Below are 16,103 nucleotides of genomic sequence, written 5' to 3' on the forward strand. Positions count from 1 at the left end.
CCTCCAGGACCCCTGTTTCAAAATAAAAAATAAACAGGGCTAGCGCCAGAGGTCGAACGCCCCTGGGTCCCATCTCCAGCACCAGAGCGCCTCGGGTGAGTGCGGGCCTTGTTCTCTGCCCTTGCAGAGCGGGCAAGGCTCCCAAGCCTCGGCGGCCCTCCGCTCTGGGCCGAGCCTCCTTGCTGAGCGGGGTCTGCCCAGCCCTGGTGCTGCCCCCTCGCTGGTCTGCAGAGCTGGCCGGGTGAGGGCAGGACAGCAGCTTCCCCGCCCTCAGGCTCAGGACAAGGTGGCGGCTCGGCCAGGCCTTAGGTCTCACGGGAATACCCCACGCTCACCCACGACTGGGGGTTTTAAAATTTTTATTTCAAAAGCTTGGATAGCTTCAATATCCAGGTCGTGGCAAAATCAGGACACGTGTAAAATACCTTACAATACATTAGATTCCCAAAAGGTACCAAAAAGTACAGTAAAATTAACACTTCCATTACAGGAAATGTATGACACAAATAATATAAAATTAAAAGGTGGAAAAAAGGTGACATTGGTTTCCTAGGATAGCTGACTCTGCAGCCAGGGTCCACAGGGCCGGCACAGACGACCGCAGGAGGCAGGGCCCCTGCCACCCTGGTCCCGGGCAGCAGCGAACCGGCTCCTGCCGCCGCTCGGGCCCTGGGACACGCTAACTAGAGCTCTGCCAGGACAGGAGAGTGATTTCCAAGGGGAACTTTAAATAAGACGCACACGGGACAGGCCAGAGTTTGCCGAGTTCAATTTGGTACATAATTGTGTTGGACTCCGTGTCCGAGTGTGGCCGTGGCGCCGCCGCCTCAGTACGGCTTGTAGCTGTTCTGGTGCCCGCCGCGCCGCTGGCTCTTCCCGTAGCCTGTGCTGCCCTGACCTGGGGATGAGAACAACGTGGCAGCCTCCACTGAGCGGCGCCGCGTGCCGGCCGGCCGCTCGCGCCATCCTCAGCCTGTTCCTCGGCCCCGCCGTGCCGAGCCGAGCCGAGCTCCACTGCGGAGCCCCGTGCCTTTGCCTGTCTGACTCCAAAGCCCCTGCTGCCGCTGGCCGCTGCGCTGTCTGACCTGCCCTGGGGAGCAGGGACGGGCCTCCCTCTCTACTTACTGTAGTCGTAGCCGGGGCCGTAGCCGTAATAGCCATAGGGCGAGTAGTCGTAGCCGCCATAGCCGGGCCCGTAGCCCTGGTTCCAGTAGCTGCCGTAGCCCTGATTCCAACTCTGACTCTGACCTGTGGGGGGAGCAGGGCACAGGGGCCCGGGACCATTTAGCACACGCAGGAGCTGGGGTGGAGGCGTCCTGCCCTCTGGGTGGCGCGGCTCAGTGGCAACTCAGGAGCCAAGGGCTGCTTTCCTGGCTTAGAGGCTGGCTGGCTGGGGAGTGCGGGCTTCAGGTCACCCTCTAGTCACCCCCACCCCGCAGCGTGGCAGCATGGCCTGAGAACCACGGAGCTCGGGCTTTGGAGTCAGAGGGCCTTCGAAGAAGGAAGGAAGCGGCCGGCACAGCTCGCCCTGCCCTCCTGCCCACCCGCCTGCGGGCCGGCGAGGCTGAGGTCAGCGCACCGGCACAGCCTGCCTCCCCGCCCAGCGCGTCCGCCGCGGGCGCAGACAGGACTCTTCCGCTCGCTCCGCGAGCACAGCAGCAAAGCACACCCAAGCACACGGATGCGCTCCCCGCCACCCACTGCACACTGCCCGCCACCCTGCGCCGGCGCCGACAGCAGCCAAGACAGCACGGGAAGCAGCTCGCGGGTGGGCAGGCCAGGGCTCGCGGCCAGGCCCCGCTTACCTCCGCCACCACTGCCCCGGTTGCCCCGGTTGCGGTTCCCGCGGCCGCCAGAGCCGTACTGCTGCTGCTGATAGACCTCTTTGGGCTGGGCCACCTTGATTTCACACTAAAAGCCAAGAGGACAGCGGGTCAGGCGGGCGGGACTAGCTGGGACGCTGCAGAGGCTCGCTGCCATCAGGCCCTGCTCCGGCTGGGCTGGGCTCACCTGCAAGGCCTTCCACTTCCCCTCTCCTGGTGCGCGCAAGTCGCCGCTGTACACCGTGCTCCCGGGCTTTCCCGTGGCCCCCTCCCCATACCAGGTAGGCAGGGTCTTTCCCCAGGAGAAAGCGCTGGCTGAGAAGGGGCAGCAGGCTGGAGGGCAGGACACTGGGGATGGGGATTTTAAGAGCTTCTGCTTCAATGTTTTGTTTTTGTGTGGGGTACTGGGGATGGAGCCCAGAGGCATTTTACCCTATTTTTTATTCTTTATTTTGAAATAGGGTCTCATTGAGTTGCAAAGGGCCTAAAAACCTCCTAAAAACTGTGAAAACCACTTTCTGTCCTGAGTATATTTTTGTGCGTGTGTGGTACTGGGGCTTGAGCCAAGGGGTATTCTGCCTCTAACCTACAACCAGTTCTTTTTTTTTTTTTCCCCAGTACTGGGGATGGAACCGAGGGGCATTCTACCTCCAGGCTACATCTCCAGCCCTATTTTCTTATTTTGAAACCAGGTCTCACTGAGTTTCAAAGGGCCTAAGTAGCTGAGGCTGTCCATGAACCGCGAGCCTCCTGTCTCAGCCTCTCAAATGCTGAGATTACAAGCGTGTGCCACCACACCCAGCTACTACTTTTTTGAAACAGGCTCTAAGTTGCCTGAAAACCAGAGCTCAGGCTTTGGAGTCAGAGGGCCTTCGAAGAAGGAAGCGGCCGGCACAGCTCGCCCTGCCTTCCTGCTCACCTGGCCCGCAGGCCGGTGAGGCCGAGGTCAGCGCACCGGCACAGCCTGCCTCCCCGCCCAGCGTGTCCGCCGCGAGCACAGACAGGACTCTTCAAAGAGTCCTGGCCTTACAAAGACTGGCCATAAATCTGCGATTCTTCGTCTCAGCCTCTTAAAAAAAGTGCTAGGATGCCGGGCGTGGTGGCGCACGCTTGTGATCCCCGCGCTTGGGAGGCGGAGACAGGAGGATCCCGCAGGTTCGAAGCCAGCCGCACGCACTGGCTTAGGAGACCCTGTTTCCAAAATGAAAATGTAAAAAAATAGGTCTGGGAGTGTAGCCCGGAGGTAGAAGGGCTTCCAGGAACCCCAGTACCACCAAAAAAAAAAAAAAAAAAAAAAAGTGCTAGGGTTATAGGCGTGTGCCACCAAACCTGACTAGCCCCACACGAGGATACTTTTTTTTGTGGTGCTGGGGCTTGAACTCCGGGACCTTCTACCTCTGAGCTACATCCCCAGCCCTATTTTTCTATTGAAACTGGCTCTAGCCAGGTTGACTCTACTTCCTGAGGCTGTCCTCAAACCTGTAATCTTCCTGTCTCAGGCCAAGCACTGAATTACAGATATGTGCGCCACCACGCCCGGTTGCAAGTATCCTCTTAATTGGCAAATTATCCAATCAACTGACAGTCTTATGTTTTCCATTCTGTTTAGATATAAATGCTGAACGCCCAAGTAAATGTTCATTTCTTCCTTTTTTTAGCACTAGGGATTAAATCCCTACACCCAGTCCCCCAGCCTGATTTGTGTGATGCTGGGGTTGAACCTAGAGGCAATTTCTCTCGGGGCTATATTCTTGTATGTGTTTTAGTTACTAGGGATTGAGCCCTTGTATTCTACCTTCGAGCTACACCTCCCAGCCCAATTTTATTTTTATTTTTTTGGTGGTACTGGGGTTCCTGGAAGCCCTTCTACCTCGGGCTACACTCCCAGACCTGTTATTTTTTGTTGTTTGGTGGTACTGGGGGTGGAACCCAGAGGCTTTCTACCTCCGGACTATACTCCCAGACCTTTTTTATATTTTATTTGGAGACAGGGTCTCACTAAGTTGCTGAGAGCCTCACTCAGTAGCTGAGGCTGGCTTCGAACCTGTGCGATCCTCCTGTCTCAGCCTCCCAAGCGCGGGGATTACAAGCGTGCGCCACCACGCCCGGCCAATTTTATTTTTTATCTTTTTTTGGGGGTGGTACTGGGCACGGAACCCAGGGGCTTTCTACCTCCAGCTACACTCCTAGACCAATTTTATATTTTATTTGGAAACAGCCTAAGTTGCTGTAAACCTCAGTAAGTAGCTGAGGCTGGCTTCAAAACTGCTCAATCCTCCTATCTCAGCCTCCCAAGTGCGGGGATTACAAGCGTGCACCACCAGGCCCGGTCAGCCAGATTTTATTTACTTGGAAATAAGATTCACTACTTGCTGAGACTGTCCTCAAACCTGAGATCCGCCTGTCTCAGCCTCCCAAGTAACTGGGATTATACAGGCACGAGCCATCATGCCTGATTCAATACACTCAACACCCACCAGGCCCGGCCAGCCTCAGCAACTTAGCCACTACTACTTTGGAATAAAACTAAAATAGGGCTGGGGGTATAATCCAGAAAATAGAATGCCTCTGGGTTCATTATCCAGGACCACAAAAAAAAAAAAAAAAAAAAAAAACAGTAGTTCCTAAAACACTGCCTTAGAGGTGCTTCCCATTTTAGGACACAGAATCACCTACCAATGTCCACGGGAGCAAGAATTCACCCCCCAAAGTGCCTGCCTTAAATGCTCAGAGGGCTACGTCTAATCAAAGTGTTGTATGTGTGGCTGTGTGGGTTATACCAAGGACCAAAACCATGGGCATTCTATCTGATTTACACCCCTTGGCCCTGATTATTGAGGCGCTGAAAAAGGGTCTCAATTACTGAGGCCGGCCTCTAATCCAGGCTTTCTCAACTCCAAGCCAGGACAGACTTCCAGAAGCCTCACCCTCGCCTGTCCCACCACACCTTATCTGGCTGTCACACCCTACCTACCAGAGGCCACACCTTTGACTGTTAACCTAAGACCTAAATTATTGTCCTCTACCTTGGTAGAGGAGTACACTTATTATACAAGACTCCACGTTTGGTGTCCTGGGCAAATATGGCCTAGGAAATAAGTTAGCCAGGGAGGTTTAGACCTGCCTGTGGTAGGTTTAAAACACTACTCAAAGGGAGGCGGAGACAGGAGGATCGCAGGTTCATGGCCAGCCTCAGCAACTCAGTGAGGCCCTCCATGACTCCGAGACCTTGTTTAAACTAAAAAAATAAAATAGGGCTGGGGGATTAACTCGGAAGTAGAATGCCCCTGGGTTCAATCTCCAGCATCACAACTTGGGAGGCTAAAGCAGAAGGATCACAGGTTCCAGGCTAGCCTCAGCAACTTAACAAAAAGTGGCCCACACTTGTAATTCCAGTACTTGGGAGGCTGAGATACAAGACCACAGGATCCAAGCCAGCCTCAGCTACTTAAACACAAAGGAGGGAGGGGGCCTCTGGAGCAGAAAAATTCACTTTAAGGAGACCTGTTAAACTCCAGAACCATCTGAAACCTTAACCGCATGCCTCATCTCATACACAGCACTCTAGATCACCGTCACCGCTACCTTAAAGGTCAGGATCCAGAGAGGCCACGCGGCATGCACAGAATGCCAAACTTCCTCCCAGCCTTCTTAACAGCCCGTTTATTTTCAGTCCTGGCCTGGGGCTCACTGAAGGGCAGAAGCACTAAGTAATAACGGCAGGACCCCACTAGCTTGGAAAGCTCTTGGATGCAGCCCAACCTGCCCACACCACCAAGGAAAGGCTGCTGGTTCCTAGAAGCAGGGGCCAGGCGGAGCTGGGACACCTTACCTTGCTTCCACTGATAGTATGGAATTTCTTCTCCAAAACCTTCTTAACAGGGTTTTCTTCTTTAAAAGTGATGAAAACAAAACCCCGTCTCTTGTTCAACTTGGGATCCATTGGAAGTTCAATGGCCTCAATCTGTAAAAACAGAAGTGATTCTTAAGAGCCAAACCCCCAACCCAGAGCACACCCCTTGAGAGACCCCGTGGGAGTCCAGGGCAAAGAGCTAACCAAGGCCCCAGTGCGAGGAGAGCCCCGCAGCAGGGGAGGCCTCCTGGGCCGTCACTCACCTCCCCAAACTCTCCAAAGTATTCCCTGATTTTCTCCTTAGTGGCTTCAGGGTTCAGGCCCCCCACAAAGATTTTCTTCACAGGGTCCTTCTTCATAGCCATGGCCTTTTTGGGGTCAATGACCCTTCCATCCAGCCTGTGCTCCTTCTGGTCTAGGACCTGTTTCAAACCGAAAGGGGATCAAGCTCTTACCCAGCAACGTGACCCAACGTGGGGCTCTTCCCAAGTCTGCAGCACAGGTATAGAACGCGCTGCACCCTCCAAACTCCTCCAGCCCCGTCTTCTCCAAGCCTCCAGTGCGGCTAGTTCACCCCAACACCTAGCAATCAGGCCTCTCTGGACCCTCTTGCCCACCCACTCGGCATTAGTGGCTTCCAGTCATCCACTGAGGTGGGCACCCGTCTTCCCATGGAAGCAATCCTAACTTATGAGCCCTCTCCCAGTACAGCGATTAAGAGCACAGGCTGGAGACAGGCTGCTCCTACTGGATTTCAACTCTTCCCTCCAGTTATGTAAAGCCTTGGGATTCGGGTCTTTCCTGTAAAAGGGCCAAAATGCCTGCAGAACCAGGCGCCGTGGCGCACACTTGTAATCCCAGCACCTGGGAGGTTGAGACAGGAGGATCGGGGTCTGTGGACAGCCTCAGCCACTTGGTGAGGCCTATTTGCAACAATTTCAAAACAGGGCTGGGGGTGTAGCTTGGGAATGTCCCTGGGGTTCCATCCCCTCTACTGCAAAGAGAAAAACTAAGAATGCCTACCAGCGTGGCAACCTAAGGGTTCTCTAATCCCCGCAGTAGTGTTCACACGTGCCTACTAATAAAATAAGCACAAAGGCAATGAGCTACACATAATCTCGCGGAAGCTCTCCCAGAGTCCCCACGCGATCGGCATCACGTCTAGACGCAGACGCCATCCCCGGAGCCCCCCGCGCACTCAGCGCACAGGCTGGCTGCACCCCGCACACGGAGCTGAGCCCCGGCTCACCTTCTCCACACTGGCCGCGTCCTTGAAGAGGATGAACCCAAACCCTCTCGACCGTCCAGTGTTGGGGTCCATCTTTATGGTGCAGTCGACCACCTCCCCGAACTTTGTGAAATAGTCCTTCAAGTCTTTCTTGCTGGTATCCCAGCTCAGACCGCCAACGAACATCTTTCTGAAATGGGGGCGCGGCGCGGAGTCTCGTAAGGAGACAGACTCGGGAGCCGGGCGGCCTAAGCCTGCCGCGAGGCCTGGCAGAGCCGCCTTCCGGCGGGCGCGGCCGCCCCACCCTCGGGGCGAGCGCGGGCAGCGCGGCAGGGCGCGCGGGCCGGGCCGGGGACCGGGGACCGGGATCGGGGACCGGGATCGGGGATCGGGACCGGGGATCGGGACCGGGGATCCGCGCGCCGGCCGCCCCTCCCCCCGCCGCGTGGCGCCAACAAAGGCGGCGGACAAAGGCGGCACCTACCCCGCGTCCTCCTCGTTCTTGCTGGCGTTGATCTGGTCGCCCTCCGCGCCGTTCTGGCTCCCGCCCGCCGGCGCCGCCGTGCCGCCCGCGGCCCCCGCCGCCCCGCCCGGCGCCTCGCCTTCGGGCGCGGCCTCGTGCCCGTTCTCGGCGGCGCCCGCCGTCTCCATGGGCTGCTCCTCGCTCGCCTCCGACATGGCGCAGGCCTGCAACGAGCGGCCGCACGCGGTCAGGCCGGCTCCGCCTCCGCCGCCGCCCGCGCCCGCGCCCGCGCCGCTCACCTCGCCGCCGCGGCCCGCTCCGCCCAGCCGCCGGGAAGGCGCCGCGGCTCGGCCGACTCCGCTGGCCGCCGGGACCCCGCCTCGCCCGCCGCCGCCGCCGCCGCCGCCGGAGCCGCTCGACCGCGCTCCCGCCCGGCCGCCGCCCGCGCCGCCCCGAGCTCCGGCCCGCGCGCTGCCGCCGCCTGACAATGCCGACCCCCGCCTTTATAGTGCCGGAGCCCGGCCACCCCGCAACAAGCCGCGGGCCCATTGGCTGCGCCCTCCCGTCACTCCAGCGCGCCGGGCTCCTATTGGTCGGCATGGCGCGCGCTCTGGAGCCGGGCGGCTCCGCCCTCTTTTTAGAACGCGCGCGAGTCGGGCGGGCGGAGCGCGGGTTCCGGTGGCCGGGCGGGATGTCCGGAGCGAGCCGGCCCCAGCCCACGGAGGAAAGCCCGCGGAGGAAGCAGCAGCCGCCGCGGTGGGGCGGAGGCCGCCCTCCCCGGACCTCGGGGCTCGGGGCCCGCGCCCTGGCCGCCGCCCCGCGACGCGGCTGGGCCGCGCTTCCTGGTTCTGGCTCCGGGAACGCCCTCGGAGCCCCGCGGTCCGGTGTCCGGCGCCCGGCGCCACCTTCCGGCTGGCATTGCTTTAGGCGTCTGTCGACTTAATATTTATCATTCCCTTCCATTTATTCTTGCCGAATTTGCTCTTAAAAATAGGTCTCCGGCGTAGGAGCACACCCCTGGGAGGCGGAGACGAGATCGGGCTGAGCCAGCAGAGCTCTAAACCTAGCGACACCTCAAAAAGAAGCCGGAAGCCGGAAGCTGGTCATCCCAGCACTCGGGAGGCTGAGACCGGAGGACCGCGGTTCGCGGACAGCCTCAGGTCCTTAGTGAGGCCCTCTGCAACTCAGGGAGACCTGTTTCAAAATAAAGAATAAAAATAGGGCTGGGGGTGGAGCTGGGAGGTTGAATGCCCTAGGTTCCATCCCCAGACCCGCAAAAAAAAAAAAAAAAAAAAGCCGGGCATGGTGGCACGCGCCCTAATCCCAGTATTTGGGAGGCTGTTATGTTAGAGGACAGTAGATTCGAGGACAGCCTCAGCAAGTAGTGAGACCCTGTTTCCAAATAAATAGGCCGGACTTTTTGGTGGCGCACGCTTGTAAATCAGCATCCTGAAATAGGAAGATTGTGATCCGCCTCAGCTACTACTGAGGTCCTCTGCAATTCAGTGAGACCCAGTTTCAAAATAAAGAATAAAAAATAGGCCTGGGGTTGTAGCTCGGAGGTACAAGGCCCTGGGTTCCCCAGTACCGCAAAAAAAAACAAAAAACCAGGCCTGGTATGCGGAAGGTAGAATGCCCCCATGCTCAATCCCCAGCGCCCTCCCTCGCGCACACAGTGAGGTTCTCAGCAATTTAGTGAGACCCTGTTTCAAAAACTAAAATAGGGGAAGGGGTGCAGCTCAGAGGTAGAATGTCCCTGGGTTCAGTTTCCAGTACTACACGCAAAAAAGGAACAAGGCCTTGTGCGGTGGGTGAGTGTCTCTACTTGCCGAGCTGTTTGGAACCTGAGCTGCTCTGGCCCCAGCCCCTAGGTGCTGGGATTACGGGATGCACCAGCAGGCTGGGCTCGAAGCCTATTACGTCCTGACCACTACATTTCATATTTCCATGTGTGAGTGTGTGTGTGGTGCGTTACTGGGGATTGAACCCGGGGCATCCTACTGAGCTACGTCTACCCACCTCTTTTTCCTCCAACTTTGTGGGTTTATTTATTTATTTACTTATTCCAGGTCTAGGGATGGAATCCAGGGGCATTCGACCTCCAAGCTACACCCTGCCCTATTTTTTATTCTTTATTTTGAAACGGTCTCACTGAGTTCTCGAGGGCCTCCCTTTTTTAATTAGCTGAGGCTGGCCGCGAACCGCGGATCCTACAGCCTCCCGAATGCTGGGATGACGAGCGTGCGCCACCACGCCCGGCTCTTTCTTCCAACTTTGAAACAGGGTCTCCCAGCCCAATGTGATGGGTGCACACCTATAGTTCCAGTACTTGGGAGGCTGAGACAGAAGGACCATAGGTTCAAGGCCAGCCTCAGCAAGTAGTGAGACTTCATCAACCTAGAGAGACCTGTCTCAAAATAAAAATAACAAATAGGGCTGGGGATGCAGCTTGGAGGAAGAGTGCCCCTGAGTTCAACCAAGAAATTAATTAAGGACAGCGATGACCAAGCATGGCAGCACACACCTGTGAGTCCAATACTGAGGACGCAGAGACAGGAGGACCACAGGTTTATAAAGCGAAGGAGCGCCGGGCGTGGGGATCTGCTGCCACAGCGTGAGTAGACAGGGAGTACGACGCCCAGGCGAGCGAGGGTGGGGGCGCAGTTCAGAGGTAGAGTTTAGCATATGCACTCCTGGCACCAAAACAAAATCTTCTAGTCTAAAAAAAATACAAAATACGCATTTGGAGCTGGGCACGGTGGTGCACGCCTGTCATCCCGGTACCTGGGAGTCTGAGTCAGGAGGATCAGAGTTCTAGGACAGCCTAAGTAAGAAGTGAGACTCACAGACCTAGTGAGACCCTGTTTCAAAATAAAAATAAAAACTGGGCATGGGTGGCACACCCTTGGAATCCCAGCATTAGGGAGGCTGAGGCCAGAGGACTGCGGTTCGCAGCCAGTCTCAGCTCTTTAGCGAGGCCCTTTGCAACTCAGCGAGACCCTGTTTCAAAAGATAAAAAGACTAGCCGGGCGTGGTGGGCACGCTTGTAATCCCCGTGCTCGGGAGGCTGAGACAGGAGGATCGCACGGGTTCGAAGCCAGCCTCAGCTACTGAGTGAGGCTCTCGGCAACTTGGTGAGACCCTGTTTCCAAATAAAGTATAAAATAGGTCTGGGAGTATAGCCCGGAGGTAGAAAGCCCCTGGGTTCCACCCCCAGTACCACACACAAAATAAATAAATAGACTAAAAAAGAGGAGTAGGTGTAGCTCAGAGGTAGAATGCCCCTGGCTTCCATCCCAAGTACCAAAAAAATTAAAAAATAAATAAGGGGCCAGATGTAGCTCAGTGGCAAAGCGCCTGCTTTGTAGGTTGTGGCGCTCTGGGTTCGATCCCCAGTTCCAAAAAAGACAAAAAAAAAAAAAAAGATAAGAACCCCTTTAAAATAAATAAGAGCCGGACGTAGTAGCGCACGCTTGTAATCCAGCATTCGGGAGGCTGAGACCGGAGGATTGCGGTTCGCGGACAGCCTCAGCTACCTAGTGAGGCCCTCTGCAACTCAGTGAGACCCGGTTTCAAAATAAAGAAAAAAAATAGGGAGGGGTGTAGCTCAGAGGTAGAATGCCTCTGGGTCCCATCCCCAGACCCGCAATAAATAAATAAATAAATAAATAAATAAATAAAACCTGGGTGTGATGGTGCACGTTTTTAATTTCCAGTACTTGAGAGGCTAAGACAGGAGGATCAGAGTTCGTGGCCAGCCTCAGGTACTTAGTGAGCCCCTCTGCAATTTACTGAGACCCTGTTTCAAAATTAAAAGAATAAAAATAGTGCTGGGAGTGTAGCTTGGAGGTAGAATGGCACTGGGCTCAGTCTCCAGTAAAATACCCTCACACACACACATGCACGCGCACACGCACACTCACGCACACACACGCACGCTCACACACTCACACACAGTACATTTGGATCCTTTTTGAATTACATGAATTAACTTTTCTAACATAATTACTGAGACAGGCTCAGCTAAAATTAATAATTAAATTAAAGTTGAAAGCCGGGTGTGGTGGCGCACGCTTGTAATCCCCGCGCTTGAGAGGCAGAAACAGGAGGATCGCGCAGTTTTGAAGCCAGCCGTGCTGACTTAAGAGACCCTGTTTCCAAATTTTAAAAAGTATAAAAATAGCCGGGCGTGGTGGCACACGCTTGTAATCCCCGCGCTTGGGAGGCGGAGACAGGAGGATCGCGCAGGTTCGAAGCCAGCCGCACGCACTGGCTTAGGAGACCCTGTTTCCAAATAAAAATATAAAAATAGGTCTGGGAGTGTAGCTGGAGGTAGAAGGGTTTCCAGGAACCCCAGTACCACCAAAATAATAATAATAATAATATTGATTAATAGTGCCATTCAGGTGGAAATTAAACTATTTTACTGCATATATATATATATATATATATATATTTTTTTTTTTTTTTTTCAGTATTGGGTATGAAACCCAGGGGCATTCTACCTCTGAGCTATACCTCCAGTCTGATTATTTTGAAACAGTCTCACTGAGCTGCAAAGGGCCTCACTCAGTAGCTGAAGCTGTCCACGAACAGGGATCCTCCTGTCTCAGACTTCCAGGTTCTGGGATTATAAGCATGCCCACCATGCCTGGGTCTATATTTTTTTTATTTTTAAAATATTTTTAATATTTTTAATTTTTTTTTTTTTTTTTGCGGGTCTGGGGATAGAACCCAGAGGCATTCGACCTCCAAGCTACACTCCCCTGCCCTATTTTTTATTCTTTCTTTTGAAACAGGGTCTCACTAAATTGTGGAGGGCCTCACTGAGTAGCTGAGGCGCGATCCTCTGGTCTCAGCCTCCGAATGCTGAGATTCAAGCGTGCACTACCACGCCCAGTTTATTTTTTACTCTTTATTTTGAAACAGTCTCACCGAGTTGCAGAGGGCCTAAGTAGCGGAGGCTGGCCACTAACGGCGGTCCTCCTGTCTCAGCCTCCCGAAGGCTGGGATTCCAGCGTGCTTGCGTATATTTGTGCATGTTTATTCCCATGCCTCTGCTGGGACCAGCCGGCACTCTGGCCACTTCCCGCAGGCACCGGAGCCTCCCAAGGCCGCCTCAGGGTAACCGGCTCCAGCCCGAGGAATCTGTAGAATGCGAGTCGGAGCTTGTCGCCACTCTGTGTAGAAGACCTGGCGGGCTTCAGGGACTCTGCCGAGGAAGCCTTACCCTGTCTGGAGGTGGATTCAGGCTCCCAGGCACTGGGGCTCGGCTGCCAGCCTCCCCTGCCGGTGATCTGAGCCTGCAAGGGTCCTTCCAGGCTGGGACCTCCTCCAGACCCCCTTCTCTGGACACCCAGGGGATTCAATGCCCTGTACAGGGACTGCCTTCCAGCCACACCTCCAGCCTGGTGTTTTATTCTTTATTTTGAAACATGGTCTCACTATGTTGCAGAAGGCCTCACAGGTTGCTCAGGCTTTTCTTGAACCTGCGATCCTCCTGTCTCAGCCTCCCAAGTACTGGTTACAAACTTGCGCCACCACGCTCAGCCTGATGTGGGTTATTTTTGTTTGTTTGTTTTTTGTTTTTTGGTGGTACTGGGGGTGGAACCCAGGGGCTTTCCACCTCCGGGCTATACTCCCAGCCCTTTCTTAATATTTTTATTTGGAAACAGGGTCTCACTGAGTTGCTGAGAGCCTCACTAAGTAGCTGAGGCTGGCTTCGAACCTGTGCCATCCTCCTGTCTCAGCCTCCCGAGCGCGGGGATGACAGGCGTGCCCACCACGCCCGGCTGCCTGATGTGATTTGAATATTAAAAATACATATATCAGCTGAGCGTGGTGGCCCTTACTCATCATCCCTGCATTTGGGAGGCTGAGACAGGAGGATCATGGTTCCTGGACAGCCTCAGCTACTTAGTGAGGCCCTTTGCAACTCAGTGAGACCCTATTTCAAAATAAAGAATAAAAAATAGGGCTAGGGGTGTAGCTGGGAGGTCGAATGCCCCTGGGTTCCATCTCCAGACCTGCAAAAAATATATATGGATGTATCCATATATATATGTATCTATCTATGTATATATGTATATATATAATATTATATATATCTGGGGGCTGGAGGTGTGGCTCAGTGGTACAGGGATTGTATAAACATGCAGGAGGGCCTAGGTTCCATCCCAAGCATTGCAAAAAAAAATTACTTGGCAACATGTACAAGTTATATTTCCATAATTATGATATAAATGTCATAATTTGGAAAATGGTTAGATAAAGTGACATGGACTCAGGCACAGCTGTACACACCTAGAGTCCCAGTGCTTGGGAGGCTTAGACAGGGACAGGAGGATCACTGATTCAAGGACAGCCTCAGTAACTTAGCAAGACCCTCACCAATTTAACAAGATGGTGTTTTTCTATTTCACAGAAACAACTCCTAGAAAGCTGGGCGCGGTGGGCACGCTTGAAATCCCAGCATTCGGGAGGCTGAGACTGGAGGATTGCAGTTTGCGGACAGCCTCAGCTACTTAGGCCCTCTGCAACTCAGTGAGACCCGGTTTCAAAATAGAGAATAAAAAATGGGGCAGAGGGTGTAGCTTGGAGGAAGAATGCCCCTGGGTTCCATCCCCAGACCTGCAAAAAAAAAAAAAAAACCCTAGAGCCAGGGCTGGTGGTACACACTTGTTATCCTGTTATCCGGGTACTTGGGAGGCTGAGACAAGAGGATTACTGGTTTGAGGACATCTTCAGTAAGTAGTGAGACTCATCAACCTAGTAAGACCCTGTTTCAAAATAAAAATAAAGTAGGGTTGGCGATATAGTTTGGAGATAGAATGTCCCTGGCCTTACTCCACAGTACCACTCACACACACAAAAAAAAAAAAAAAAGGAAAGAAAGAAAAAAGAAAGAAAGAGAAAAACCACTCCTAAAGTTTATTAAAAAAAAAAAAGGAAGCCAGGCATGGTAGCACGCACTTGTAATTCCAGCATTTGGGAAACTAAGGCCAGAGGATCGCAGTTTGTGGCTAGCCTCAGCTACTTAGTGAGGCCCTCTGCAACTCAGTGAGACCTTTTTTCTAAAATAAATAAAAAGTAGAGCTGGGGGTGTAGCTCAGAGGTAGAATGTCCCTGGGTTCCATCCCTAGTACCGCACATAAATAAATAAATAATAAGGCTGAAGGTGTCGCTCTGAAGTAGAATGGCCCTAGGTTCAATTCTCAGTTCAAAAAAAAAAAAAAAAAAATGAAAGGAGAGAAAGCTAGAAAAATAAAGGAAAGCCGGGCATGGTGGCACAGATCTGTAATTCCAGTACTTGAGAGGCTGGGACTGGAGGATAGAATGTTTGAGGCCAGCCTCAGCAACACAGCAAGGCTCTCAGCAACTTAGACCTTGTTTCAAAACCAAAACTAAGCCAGGCATGGTGGCGCACGCTTACATCGCAGTACTTGGGATGCTGAAACGGGATTGAAGGTTTGAGACCAACCTTGGCAATGTATGAGATCCAGTTTCCAAATAAATAAAATTGAGAGTCGGAAGTGGTGGGCACGCCTGTCATCCCCGCGCTTGGGAGGCGGAGACAGGAGGATGGCGCAGGTTCGAAGCCAGCCGCGCGCTGGCTTAGGAGACCCTGTTTCCAAATAAAAATGTAAAAATAGGTCTGGGAGTGTAGCCCGGAGGTAGAAGGGCTTCCAGGAACCCCGGTACCACACACACACACACACACACACACACACACACACACACACAAATAGGGCAGGGGGTGGGGCTTGGAGGTCGAATGCCCCTGGGTTCCATCCCCAGTAACAAAAAATACTGCAAAAAAAAATTGAGCTGGGGGTATAACTTGGAAATAAAATGCCCCCGGGTTCAATTCCCAGTGCCACAGAAAGAGAGAGAGAGACAGACACAGAGAGAGAGGATCCATTTCTGGGGGTGCAGCTCAGTGAGACTATGCTTGCCTAGCATGTGAAAGGCCCTGAGTCCAATCCTTAGGGCTACAGAAGAGGGGGGGAGAGGGAGAGGGAAGGAGAGAGGGAGGGAGAGGGAGAGGGAGGGAGAGAGAGAGAGGGAGAGGAGGGCAATACATTTCAAAGACCAGGTCCAAGCCCTCATTCAGGAGAGCCGGGCGTGGTGGCACACTTGTCGTGCCAGCACTCGGGAGGCTGAGACCGGAGGATCGCGGTCTGAGGCCAGCCTCGGCTACTTAGCAAAGTCCTTTGCAGCTCAGAACCTGTTTCAAAACAGAGAATAAAAAAATAGGCCTGGGTGTCTCTCTGATGGCCCCTGGGTTCCATCCCCAGTAACACACACACACACACACACACACACACACACACACACACACACACGGAAAACAAAAATCAGCAAAAGGGAGTGCGTCTGCAGAGCGCGGCCAGCAGGCCTGTGGTCTGCTCAGACCCCCAGGAAAGAAGCCGGAGGAGCCTGAGGCCCACCCTCCAGCGTGATCCCTGGGCCCCAAGACCGAGATAGGGCTGCAGAAATCCTGCCTTCCCTCCTGCAAGGCCGAAGCCACCGCAGGCCGGGCAGGCGCGGTGCCCCCGGGAGTGACCCAGCCGGGGCGCGGGACCCCCAGGCAGGGCAGGGGCTTGTGAGGACCAAGACGCCCTTCCCGTCAAGACAGGGGACGGCCCCAAGCCTTCCCTGTTGGGAAAAGAAAGGACCCTGGCTCCCTGGGGCTGAGGCTGTATCTTATCATTCTGTTTCCACATTCTGTTAGGA

The 16,103-nt window shown here is 54.2% G+C and overlaps 1 protein-coding gene across 3 annotated transcripts; it reads right to left on the reverse strand.

Moving 5' to 3' along the window:
* Nucleotides 1–713: 713 nt before the first annotated feature.
* Nucleotides 714–7,582, reverse strand: HNRNPAB (heterogeneous nuclear ribonucleoprotein A/B; the record flags this gene model as incomplete). 3 transcript variants are annotated; one of them, XM_080699486.1, is made up of 7 exons in its annotated part: nt 714–898; nt 1,126–1,248; nt 1,806–1,911; nt 5,656–5,787; nt 5,940–6,098; nt 6,926–7,094; nt 7,389–7,582. In XM_080699486.1, 7 exons carry the CDS (start codon nt 7,580–7,582, stop codon nt 828–830), a joined length of 954 nt encoding a protein of 317 aa, XP_080555612.1. In that variant the 3' UTR covers nt 714–827. The 3 variants fall into 3 exon arrangements, with proteins under 3 accessions (XP_080555612.1, XP_080555614.1, XP_080555613.1); XM_080699488.1 differs by lacking the exon at nt 1,126–1,248; XM_080699487.1 differs by lacking the exon at nt 1,126–1,248 and having other exon boundaries at nt 714–928.
* Nucleotides 7,583–16,103: the final 8,521 nt, after the last annotated feature.

The sequence above is a fragment of the Muscardinus avellanarius genome, assembly GCF_963383645.1.
Source record: "Muscardinus avellanarius genome assembly, chromosome: 7".
Lineage (NCBI taxonomy): Eukaryota > Metazoa > Chordata > Mammalia > Rodentia > Gliridae > Muscardinus > Muscardinus avellanarius.